General features: G+C 40.4%; 2 protein-coding genes across 2 annotated transcripts in view; both read left to right on the forward strand.

Annotated features, from left to right (window-relative positions):
• The window catches only part of OLFML3 (olfactomedin like 3), a 289,605-nt gene that overhangs the window by 206,007 nt on the left and 70,311 nt on the right, over nucleotides 1-13,287 (forward strand). The window lies entirely within an intron of this gene.
• Nucleotides 9,931-11,348, forward strand: TSHB (thyroid stimulating hormone subunit beta). The gene is made up of 2 exons (XM_066336008.1): nucleotides 9,931-10,165; nucleotides 10,808-11,348. Exons 1-2 carry the CDS (start codon nucleotides 9,932-9,934, stop codon nucleotides 11,048-11,050), a joined length of 477 nt encoding a protein of 158 aa, XP_066192105.1. The 5' UTR covers nucleotide 9,931; the 3' UTR covers nucleotides 11,051-11,348.

A 13,287-nucleotide genomic window follows, 5' to 3' on the forward strand; every position in this document is an offset into this window, starting at 1 on the left:
GTCCCTTCCAACCCAACCCACCCCATGGTTCTGTGTGTGTGTGATACTCGCTGAACTCATTTCTCTGCAGACTGCCAAGACTGGTGCTGGAGACAACACCTTGGACTTTCATTTCAAAGACTTCTGCTGTTATTCTCTATCAAGGCTAAAGGAAATCGTCTTGATCATCTACTCTGTGTTGTAACTGCACATCACGGATGATAAATCCACGTTTGATGTGGGTGATTCAGCAGTGAGCAGTGTCCCACTTGGATGCTTGCACTGGCTTTGAAGTCCTGCTTACACCAGACCAAATGTGCAGTGAAAACGTTCTGTCACCATACTGAGTTATGTGAATTAAGCAAATTCCTGTTTCAAGTTCAGGCTCCTTATGGAATATGTTTAGATTCAAATGTGATATTCTGACAGCACATGAGTTACACTATTTATCCTATTTTTTGTGACTTGAAAACTTTGTAAAATGGCATTTTCATACTAAAACATAGTCAGATGTGGTGTTTAGAACTACCCATGGGAGTAAAGAAAGAAATAAATATCAACTACTGGAGTTTAAAGAAATCGTTTTGCTTCCTGAATCCTTTATCATGCATGTGTGCACAGACAGGCAGCAGCTGATGAGTTCTCCTCATCAAAACCTTCCACTCTGGCCACAGCCTATAAAAGCAAAAAACAAAACACCAGTGGTTTGAAAAGCCACTGTGAAGTACGAAGTAATTGAGTTCCAAAGCCATTACCGATGTCGGTAATTTTGAAAATTGCAAGCAGTTGATTTATTAATTAAAAATTGTATTTTCACATTAGCTGTAATATTTTTTTTTCTTCCCAATTTCATAATCCTTACTTACAAATCTACCCATAGGAAACTAACTCTTAAGTTTGTGTAGAGGTTAACAAATGCCCAGGTGATGATTTGAATTTGCCATTCAGTCCCTGTACTGTGGCAAAATCACTGATTCACATAAAATCGAAATAATTTTTACCTTGCACATTCTTTAACATTTTTTTATATTATCGAGTTTCATTTCATATTGTCGTGAGGAGTTGAACAGTTTTGTAGCTGTAAATGTTAAATACAGTTTCACTGTTAGTTTTTTTAAAAATATGTTGATCAGAATCACTTAACAGTTCAGAGATGATTTCACAGCAAGTAAAACTTTGCTCTGAAACAGATAAAAAGTCAGCTAGGCATCAGCTCTGCTTATCTAAAGTCTTAGGGCCTCTTGATTTGTTCACAAACAGTTCCTAAAGCATCATTCAGTGGATATTTCAAGGCTTAATAAGAAGGCAAAGGGGAATAATAATTATCTGTTTCCTGTTTGCAGCTGAATCACTTAGAGGAGGTATTTGTGATTCAGAGAACATGTTTAGAGACAAATGTTTAAAAATTAAGATGATTCCAAGTTTGTTAGTGTGGTTTTTTTTCTTCGTTTGTTTTGGGTTTTTTTTTTGTTTTTGTTTTTAGTCTGTAAGTTTTAATCCGAATAAGATTTAGGCACTTAAATATCTTGGTGAAACTGGTTCTGAATAGTCTGTTGAATGGTAGAAGGATTGAAGTCAAGGTATTCTTTGGAAAAACGAAATAGATTCTCCCAATTCCACTCTCTGGCTTTATTTTACATATAAACAATTAATTTAATCAGAGTGGTTTCCTCAAGGATTTAATTCTTCTCACATTGTCCTCAGCAACATTTTTCTGCTTCAGTACAACTCAACAAAGCTCATTTTTTTCAGTAGCTTCTGTGCTTCCCAGATACAAAATACTGTTTGCTGCCACAAAATGGAACTTATGTTCTTGCCATTTTCCTACTGATTTTCATATCCCTGAGGACTAAACTCCTCCTCCTTGTCCTGCAGTGCCTGTTCATGCATCCTCAGTGGGTGCACAAAGATTTAAACTTTGCTTCCTAATCATGTACATAAACTTCTGTCACCCTCTGTGGAAAAGAATTTACTCTTGTGATGTTTCCAAGAGATAAATAGGTATTTATAACATTATTAATTAAATAACATTTGCGATTAAATTGTGGAACTTGTTTTAATTAGAGTATAAAAACAATGAATGAATTGTACTCAAAACTCTACAAAGAGTCTGAGAAGATCAAGGAGTGGAAATTGACTGTGGAATCAGAAATAAACCAGAAAGAAAGTGAAAGAAAATAGAAAGGTTATTGAAGCAGAGCATAAAGCCATTTGGGAACTGCAGGCCAGGATTGTACAATATCCATTGAATAGATGGAGTAAAGAGAAAATGCTTCTTGATGACAATATGACAATAGCATTGTCATTAGCATGACAATATTACTAATACAATTAAAGAATGTTGCATGTTGATTTTTGCATTGAGAAAACGATTATTCTGAGCAGAGGTGTGCACCTGTCCCGTGTGAATGTGTGGAAGAAGAACCTGCAAGTTGTTTATTATTGTTTATTATCCTGCCTTTCCTGCAAAAGATGACTCAGCATGGAATACCAGACAAAACAGATTTCGGTCTTCTGATGAACAAAACTACTTTTCCCTGAAAGATTTAATAAGCAAAAGTGTATTTCTAGTATATTTTTCAATAATGATGTGGTTTTCTACTTGTTCCCTTTGAACTTAGTTTGAAAATGAAAAACTTAGTTTAAAACTGGAAGATGAGATATGTGAAAATAGAGATCTCTTGAAACAGTAAGTAATACTGACAATTCTTTTGTGTGAAACATTTTTTATGCTGACAACTGTGCTGGTGTGAACAGATATGCTTTAACACTTAAATTGTAAAAGTCATTACATTGTTAATCCTCAGGCCCATGAAATTTGGGCATTTCTGTGACACATTTTTTGGGGTTTTCTCTCTTCTAGAAGCACCACTTCGAGACTTCAAGGAAACCTGTACTCACTTCACAGAGAAGTCCAGCAAATGTAAATGCTCTTTAATTCTGCTTTTAATTCTGTTGGAATTTGTGTTTTGATTTCGGAGAACTTTCCCAAGACTTAATCAGTATTTGGCTAGGACCTTATTTAACTTGAATGTCTGCTTATCAGACACAGGGACAAATGAAAGTAGAATCTGTTCTTTCCCCTTCATTATCATATTATTCTCATTCTGTTAGATTTCAGCTCTGACCATAATGAGTGATGAAAAAGAAGATTTAATAGGAAACATCAAGGCTCAGCTGCAGGACTCACAATATCAGTCTGCTGTCTTAACAGAATCAAAAAATAAGAGTTCACTTTACAATAGGGAAATGTAATTATTTATAGAGGTATAGAAAACAGGATCATGATAATTTTACTCTGTTACCAGTCAGCAGCAGACTTTTGGGGCTCTGTTTTTGTCTGGAACAGACAAATGATGTGACCTCAAGACTGGCAGGGTAATTTTTAGGACAAGTCAACTAGTGAGAACTTTTTAAGATTACAAGAGGAAAAGACAATACTTGAGTTTTGCACACTTACAGTCAGATTCCTCTGAGGAAATTTACTTTTCAGGACCTGATTTTCAATATTTTAAGGAATTTATACTAAAAATATTTATAGAATATAATACATGTACATTTGATCTTTGTTAAAATCTAGAAATATATGTAATGTTACATTTTAGTAGCATTTTTAGTAAATATCCTATTTTTCTTAAACATAAATATAAGCTGAATTGAAAATTCAGTTCTGAGAAGACAAATACCGAGCCCTTACCTCTTCTATTCTAATGCTTGTCTCAGTGCTCTCATAAAATATTCAAATGACAAGTTGCTATCATTTGTCCATTGTGGCTTTATTGAGCACAAGAAATAACAAAATTTTCAGCCTTTTATTTCATTAGTACACAGTATTGGGGGGTTTGCTCAGAAGGTGAACTTTTTAAATGAATGTTCCACTCCCTGTTATCACTCAGCACATAGAGCTAACTTCTGGACTGCACAATACTGAGACATTCAGCAAGAGCCTCCAACTTTGTGGCAGCCCTGTGTGAAGAGAGGCTTTTCCCCAGCAAGGGAGCCCCAAATCCCTCTCTCTGGTCTGTTTTCTTTGGTGTTAAATGCACAGTACCTTCTGGTGACACTGTGGGTTGGTACCTGCTCTGTCATGAATGCAGTTCTGGAACAGTGACAAAACTTGATGGATTATTACAGATATTTCCACTTTGACCTCAAGCTTATTTTGACAACTCGAGAAAGCGCACATTGAATCTTAGTTGAAGGAGAAGAATGTAACCACTGCCAGAATTTAAAATTCCTATACAGGGAATGCATGTGCAGGCACTCCCAGGGACGTGTAACTGCCACTCCACACTACTAGAGGTAATTTCCTAATGCTGTTAACAAATTTGTGTTGTATAAAGCTGCAAGAGCAGAGTGTGCGAACTAGAACGTGGAAAATAAGAACAAGTCTGCAGAAATCTCACTGTTAGGACTCACCCAGGAGTGACAAGTTGAATGCAGTGTGTCTTGCTTCTACCAGGAGCATCTTGGAGAGGAAAACCAGCCTTCTCTTTTCCTTCCTTAACAGCCATTTTAACTTGTAGCTGGAATCTGAGAGTGGCTTCCCTGTGGGGAGGCATTTCACCTGGCAGGTCCTGGGTCACACCCGGGGCAGTTTTACCTTTAGCACTATTACAATGGTACTATTCATCCTTGACAACACAACCCAAAGGCTCTGGATTGTCTTTGGTGGGGGGTTGTTGTTTGTTTTTTGTTTAGCTTTGCCCTCGGCGCAGTGATTGTGTATCTCAGACTAACAGAAATATCTAGTACTTTCCAAAGAAATGAAACCAAATCCAAAGGGCTCAGTCGTCTGAGCCAAACAGCAAATAGGATTATGAAGTATTTTCAGACCATAAATGGAGATTGCTGGCATATGATACACAACAAAGAGATGTGCTGTTTTAATCTGTAGTTGATAGGAAATGCTGCAGCTAATCCTAGGAAAGAAAGAGAAGAGCAGACTGTGAATCTATAAATTTCAGAGATGAGAGCTGTGTTTTGGGCTGTTACAGAGACTGGCAATAGCCAGATTAGCTTTGAAAATTCAGCAGCCACAGGCTGTTTAAATGCAAAACCTGGCAAAAACACTTGTTTCTATGGCAGCATATCAGGATCTTATTTCCTTTTATCAGGGGAGGGCGGGAACTGGATGGAGTTGGAAATAATTCCTCTACCAGAATACTCATCCTTCAGAATCTGATTGACTTTGCCTGTTTTTCATCAGCAGATCTTCCAATTATAGGTTGTTTGCAAGTGTGGACACGTTTTTACTTTACTATCTACAGTTGCATATTTCATGGATATAAGAATGACTCTGCTCTGTAAGTAACCTGCTCATGAGATCACAAAGTTTTCTTTGTGTGGTACCACTACCAGGGGCAGAGTGAGTAGGAATAATGTCTGATAACTTCTCATTGTTCTTCCTTTTATTTTAGACATTGGTCAGTGACAGAGAATCCTATTAAATTAGTTACATATGAGCTTCTGGTATGCACTGAATTTTTGTCACCCATTACAGAGACTCCTGGGGAATGAACCCAGGGTTTTTATAATTAGTAAATTCTATTTACAGATATCACTTGAAGCACTTCCTGTAGAACATCAGCACACCATCGTTCACTTAATGAAAGAGTGAAATCACTGATGTCAGGGAATGGATTGGTTTGGTTAACAGAAAGGTTAAAGATAAATAATTAACAGTGTAACTGGCTGTTCCAGAACAGGGCTGCAAAGCTGGGCTATAAAAGCACATTAAAAATTTCTATCACTGAGTCTCTGCAGGTCAGCAGGAGGGCAACCAAAGAAACGGATCCATAAGCATCAGACTGTGCATGATGGATTTTAGGAAACTGTGGAAGAAGCCTCAGGCACTCACAAATTGTGACACTGAACTTCATTGTCCTGCCAGAGTCTTGTCTTGCTGCTCCCTGTAGCTCGTGGGATCTCAGTCCCATCAGAGAGGTCAGTGGTGGATGAGCTCCATGGTCACAGGCAGAAGGACAATCCAGGAGGTTTTTTACCAGCTGGATAGTTTGTGTAACTTACTGAAGATTGGTGAATACCCTTTCCATGGGCAGGGGAACTGTGCCAGCAAGGGAAAGGCAGCAGCCAAGAGGATCTGTGACCGTATCACCATGGGGCTGAGCTGATAAGCAGCAGTCACACTGGTCCCAAGCTCCACTCAGAGTAATTTATTGGCCGTCCAGATAAACGAATTTTCATCCCTAATACCTGGTCAGGTATTTCTCCAGTGCACTGCATATGTTCAGAGGCTGGGTAAAAAACACTGCAGTGAATAAAGGCACCACTGAGATTAAACTGACTGCTCCAGAAGTTGATAATTGGCAGCATTCAGTATCCCCACACTGGGCTCTGCCTGACAGCTCTAAACCTTCCTGACAGATGGGCTCTGCACAGATGGAACCAAAGACACTGTATCTGTGCAACTGCCTTATCAGCCAAATTTGTAATCACTGCAAACAGCGAAACTGGGTTTGTGTGGCATGACCTATTTTATGTAACATCAGTAATTACGTTTTCATCCGTTAATTCTTTGTTCCTCAAATCCTCTATCAATTTTCTGTTATTTTACCTGGCTGGTGGAGAGTTACCTGGGTCAACACTCTCTCCTTAAATATTGCCATAGTATTAACACTTTCTTTAATGTTTTGAAGTTTCCTCAGTATTCCAGACTTGGTGAAATGAGCATTAGCTAGCTAATCACGTTGAGTTTAAAATATTTATTCCTTATATTTGTTGCAAATCTGTGTGTGGTTGTTCAGTCACTATGTGTTCAAAAGCACAAGTTCTTACTGAAGCCTTTGCACATACTCTGCATCAACAGCTTGTCTTCATCTTCTGATGTTCCCTGATTATTGGCCTCTGGCCTGACAAAAACTTATTTCCTACTCTTCAGCTTCCTGTACAAGTTTTCTGCATTTTCTCATCTCTAACAGTTATTGTTGTTGGCTTTCTCTATTTTTAGTGCTATAGTTTTTATTGTTGGACTCTCTTTAATCTTCATTATGACTTTCAAGCCTTGTTACAATTTGCTACTGCTATTTGCAGACATTTCCCTCAATCTTGTTAAAGCAAATTCTTAAACTCTTTTTTTTTTTTTTTTTACCCTAATCTCATCTCTCCCCACCCCCTTACACCCTGTTTTCTCAGCTCAGAGAAATTGGCACTTTGAGGCGACAAAGAGTACATCTCCTCACACTCTGACCTGTTCTCTGCCTACATTCTTATAGGGAGTGTTGAGACACCTTAAACCTGGCTGTGGTGGTCTCCAGGGTGCACAAATCCAGCTCCAGCTGCCTAAAGCTGTGAATCTTTGAGGGAAAGAATCAGCTCTGCATGCAAGGGCAACAGGTGATATTTTTGCCTTAAGAATGCTGGGTTTTAATTCTTACTTTGAGCAGTTTTTGTCCTCTGCAGGTTTTAGTGGTACAAATTGTGTTCTTTTCCTTTCAGGTTCTTTGTGTCCTTTGAAATACTCTCTGTATTTCCCAAGAACAAACATTCTTTTCTGGGTTAAAGCTTCAAACAACCAAGCCCATACACGTGTATGCAGTGTGTGTATGTACAATGTATATATACACATTTACATTATCTACGTGTGGGCTGTGTAGTGTGTACTGAGAGAACCTGAGTGTTTGTATTCTAAATATATCAGAAAAATACAGAGCTAAATAACACACTGGAGTGAGTAGTAGCCAAGTGAGTGTCACACTCCTGTTGCTATGTGAGATGGACAGATGTTACAAAGAGTACAATTAATACTCTGCTCGTGTCCCTAAGCCAGAAAGGGGTTTAAATATAATTAAATTATATTTAATTCCTGAGAAATTATACGGTAGAAATTAACCCAGAATTAAAGACTCCATGAAAACAGAAAGCATTTGGCAAGTCTTAATAGAACAAAGTCTCTATTATGTTATCCAAAAAATATTTGAAAAATTAGCCCTGGACACAGACTGTGTGCAGCAGTCTGAAACCACAGGAAAAGGAGACACTATTATTCAGGAATTAGCTGAACACAAATTGGACCAACTGGATCACTCCTCCAACAGCTCAAAGTGACCACATTTACCACCTCAAACTGATGTTTTCCATGTTTCTTATGGCGACATCAATCAGGATTGTGGTTCACGTGCATAAGACATGCATCAGATCAGATTCCAAATGGAAGTTAGGTGGTTGCCTGGAAGGGCATGTGTTCCCAGAGCTGCAGGCAGGGAGCTCAGGGAGGGGCTGACAGAGAATAGTGGCTTTATCAACCTCTTCTCTCACTTGCTCCCCTAAATATGTTTTCCCCCATCTGGGGACATTTTTTTTATTGGTATTGATGCAATATTTTGTTTCTTACTGTGCTGTGAGGAGTGGGTTTGTAAGTAAGTTTTTTCCCTATCAATCAGTATTGAGTGAATTGCTTGTTGCTTCAGTATTTGCTGAGTAGGTTCCAGGCCAGCCAATTTCTGAGTGTGTTCTGCTTGAGCAGGTAAGTCAGGCAGTACCTGAGCAGGCTGCAGAGCAGAGGGTTTGCTTTCAGATTTGTTGCTTCGTAGGCACTGCACAAACTTAGAGAACCCCAGGATGGTTTGGGTTGGAAGGAACCTTAAAGCTCATCCCATCCCACCCCCTGCCATGGGCAGGGACACCTTCACTATCCCAGGGCTCCCCAGGGCCCCTGTGCCAGCATCTCCCAGCTGTGCCTGGTGAGGAGCAAGGAGAGTGAACCAGGCCTCCTTAAACCTTAGCAAAACACAGGTGTAAAACTCATCATCTGGGATTCTGTGGGACTACATATCCATGCCAGCCTTCCTGCCGTGGTCTTGCTGTCCTATGGAGCAATTAAATTAATCAATAATAACAACTTTTTTAAAAGCACTGCTTAGTTTAAAAGCCTGAGGAGAGAATGACTGTTAATATAATTAGATTTCCAGCTCCAGTTTCCAGATTAGGATATTATGGACACGTTTGTTCCTATCACATTTGCTTTGTGGTTCAGTATGAATTTTCAATAGATGACTTTGTGATAAGAAAGCAGTAATTCAGATGCAATTATATAAACAGTAAGATCAGCCTGGAATTAGCCTGGAGAGTATAAAGCACACACAGAGCTTGTGCTGGGTCACTGCCTCTTCCAGCTCAAGGCAGAATCAGGTTCCTGTAATAGGGAAGAATTCTGCTGACAAGAGGTTGGTCTTTCCACACTGGTGTTGTTGCAGCTACAGGGTAAACCAGCCTGTGTAATGGATGGCTTTTCTGTGGGAAACTGGCAGCTGGGAGAGACTAGAGGGTGATGTCCAGATGCTGGTAGACACTGTCATTTAAAGTTTATCATTTAGAGGCTTTAGAGTAGTTCCCGAATTTGTCTTGGAGCTAATCAAGGCTTTGTTCTCAGGATTCCCCCCACAGGTCTGAGAAATGAGGTCAGCACAACAGACAGATAAAGCAGGATTCATTCAGTTGAACTCTTTGTTGATGTTCTTTACTGTAATTTGCTTGAATCTATTATTTAATTCTTGGCCGTGTTCCCATCTCATTATGCCTCTAAGCCACTGGAAATTGAAAAATCCAGTTTTATGCCTGATATGCACAGCCTTGTCTTTTTGTCTCTTTAACATTTTATAAGATGCTTTCTTTAGAAAATTGTTTTAAAGCAGTGAGATTATTTTAATATCTCTGCTTAATTCTAGAGCTCATGTTCTCTTGCATGTCACATTTTCAAATCTTTCAGCTCCTCTTATTTGTTCTGTGTCAGGATTTTATCACTCACTAGAGAGAAGTTCCATGTAATATGCTTAAGTGGGGGGAAAGTAATTTGTTCTATGTTGTTAATGGCCTCTTTCCCCTTGTTCTCTGTTTAATGGTTTTATTTCAATAAGGACTGAGATTGGAAAGAAATTGCCAGGCTGCAGTTAAGATTATCCAGCTCTGTGACTGTCCTGGCTGTTCCTGTCAAATGCCGAGGGCTGGAAGGCACATCCCATTTCACCTGTGGTTTGCTCTGTTTGTTTGCTCTTCCCCATCCAGCATGAGTCCCTTCGTTGTGATGTCTCTCCTCTTTGGCCTGATTTTCGGACAGACAGCATCACTCTGTGCTCCCTCTGAGTACACAATCCACGTGGAAAAACAGGAATGTGCCTATTGCCTGGCCATCAACACCACCATCTGCGCTGGATTCTGCATGACCCGGGTACGAGTCACAGTGTCTCTGTAACAGCCACCACTGCAAACCAAGGCTCTGTTCTCCCCGAAGATAGTGTGCAAATGATTTCGTTGTGATAGAGCTCATCACAGGCAGAAAAAGTGCACTGTCACCATGTTTTCAAGTTAGCTGTTTTGCAAAGGTGAGGAGGAAAAATGCCAAGCCTCTGGAACTATGGAGTTGATAACACCAGTGGCACAGCAGAGACCTGACTGCTGCTGCCACTGCAGAGCCTCTGTGGGCAGTTTGTGAGGGCAGGATGGAATAGGTGAGGGGCAGATTATATTGGGTCACTCTTAATGTAAATAATGTGGGTAACTTCTGTTCTCACTGCTGCTACCTACAGCTCTGCAGCAGTCACAGCACTCCACACAACTTCACTGTTCAACGCAGCATTTTGAGTTCAGGCTTGGGCAGCAGGGAGCCAGAAGAGATCACAATGCACAGGGAACACTGAGCCATGTGGATTAGTTAAACTATAAAAACCAGGGGGATGTGTCTGTGTGGGGAGGGAGCTCCAATCACAATTAGAGCTCTGAACTCAGTATGAGTTTTGGTCTCTGCACCTCACAGGACGTTTCTGACACCCCTGTGCTTCAGTGAAACAACACATTTCTCTTCTCTTTGTAGGACAGCAATGGCAAGAAGCTGCTCCTCAAGAGTGCTCTGTCCCAGAACGTGTGCACGTACAAGGAGATGCTGTACCGCACTGTGCTGATCCCGGGCTGCCCTCACCACACCATCCCCTACTACTCCTACCCCGTGGCCGTGAGCTGCAAGTGTGGCAAGTGCAACACTGACTACAGTGACTGTGTCCGTGAGAGGGTCAGGACGAACTACTGCACTAAGCCACAGAAGCTCTGCAGCCTGTAAAGCTTTCAGTGGGATGAGGGTGAAATGTATTGCTCTGCTCACGCCTGAACTGAAATAAAAGTGTATTTCACATTCGGTTTGCAAACTGCTGTGCACAAAGATTTGTTCTGAAGGTGTATCATTAGCTGCTTCAATTAATTGGGTGCTCTGAGACAGGCAGAAAAGAATCATAAGGGCTGCGTGTTTGTACTGAGAACCCACATGAATTTACTTTGGGGAAGAAGGAAACAGAACTATGTGGATGGATCAGCCTTTGCTCACAGATCCCAGATATTTTGTGAAGAGATGCTCAGAGATTCAATATATTGACATATTTCAGAATTTGATACTCATTTATTTCATAGTTCACATATTTCACTTGATCTATTACAGCATTAAAGAAGAGGCCACACACACACTTGCTACTGAACATTTTAAATAGATTTTGACACATACAGCCTTCAAATTAGCAGCACTGTTTTGCCATCTATGTAATATTAGTTTAGACTCTGCAGATCTGTGTCCTCCCTGCTGTTGTCCAGACCTGTGTTTATTGGGAATGCTTCTCTACATTAATGTCTCTACATGAATGGCATTACCCTCCCTTCCCTGCTGAGATGCAGTTTGAAATTCCCCTGTCTGTGAGCACTGAGGAATCACTGCAGCTGCAAACCTGCCTGCTCTGTTCTCCACAAGGGGAGTGTGGTGCCATCAAACAGAAAGCAAAACTCAAAAAAATCCCATTTTTCCCAACAGGTCCCCTGGGAATGGAAGGAGAGCTGAGCCCCCCCTGTGTGCTGAACATGCACAGGTAGAGAGGTGCAGAGCCAGGAATAAAGAAAAGTAATGCACGTAAATAATGTCAACTAACAACTGCTTCCTTTCCACTGAGACTGTAGCTCCCAAGAAATTACAGGTACTCCCTTCACACATTGCTTGAAACAGTGAATAAAGGAACCAGAATTCACAGGATACAAATGGGAAATCTAACATTCTTAGAAAAACCTTGCTTTCAGGATTGCAGCTTTCATGACTGTTCCTAGAATCTGATTCTCTGTTCCAAACACCTTTATTTTATTTCATCTGCAGCAAAACCTGTGAGAAAGCCCAAGGGAAACTGCTGGTGCCCCCCCTGGAGCAGAGCTTTGAACCAGATGAGCTCCAAAGTCCCTTCCAACCTCAACCAATCCATGATAATTTGAATACATGTCATGGATTCTACTTGATGTATAAACTGCAATTATCATGTGCATAATTTGGCGATAAAGAAATGCCTTCACAGGCAAGGTTTCAAAATTTAAATTCTCCAGGAACAAGAAACAGAGCTGAAATTTACAGAAAATCCAGAGCATCTGCAGGAGCAGCCCTGCTTCTGTAAAACTGATTCCTTGCACCTAGGGTTTAAACAACTCAGTTATTGCTAATTTTGTGCAAGACTATTTCTAGAACTCTTTGGAGCAGGAGAGGTTAGTTACAGTTAACCTACAAATACTTTCTGGTGGTGAAAATTTGGTATTCCCAGCCCCTTCTGTGTATCACAAGAGGAGCTGTGCTCTCCCAAGCTCTCCAAGGAAGAGCTGCAACATGAACTGCTGCTCTCTAGTTGGTGAAGAGCACAGGAATGGTAGAAAAAAACTTGGGGAAAAGGTATTTATTGAATAAAGCAGCCCTTATGGTATCTGGTCAATGCTAAAGAAACAAAGTGTTCAGCTTTAAGACCAGCCAGAGCTTTCCCAAGGTGTCTGGACTGCTAAAAATGTTATTTAGCATAGGAAAATACAATTCTGTTTACTATTAAACAGCACTTGTACTTAGCAAAACAAACCAAAAAAAGGGTTACTTGGCTATTTACAGTATCAGCAGCCCTGTTAAGTTATTGTAATGTCCTTTATGGCCTGACAGATTTGTCTTCAGGACAAACGAAAACCAAGTCTACTTTTATGGTTAATGCCTATGCAAAACTGAGAGAAAAATAACTAATGTGCCCTCTTTTAGACTTCAGAAAAACCCAAATCGAGACGTTTGCGTTGTGCTAACATATCTATTGAACACAGAGGACTGTGTCCCTCTGACCTTTAAGCAGTTTTCATGTTCAAATTTAAGACCCCCAGGCGCAGTGATAAATCCCTGTCCGGGCGATGATTCCTTACAGACGTGTGTTTGTCACCCTCCCTTTCTCCTGAGACCGTTGGCACGTAACTGAGCGATGGATTTGCAGACAACCCAAAGATGCTCACCTTTGATCCGTGCCTCGGTCT

Source organism: Sylvia atricapilla, chromosome 25 (assembly GCF_009819655.1).
Source record: "Sylvia atricapilla isolate bSylAtr1 chromosome 25, bSylAtr1.pri, whole genome shotgun sequence".
Classification (NCBI taxonomy): domain Eukaryota; kingdom Metazoa; phylum Chordata; class Aves; order Passeriformes; family Sylviidae; genus Sylvia; species Sylvia atricapilla.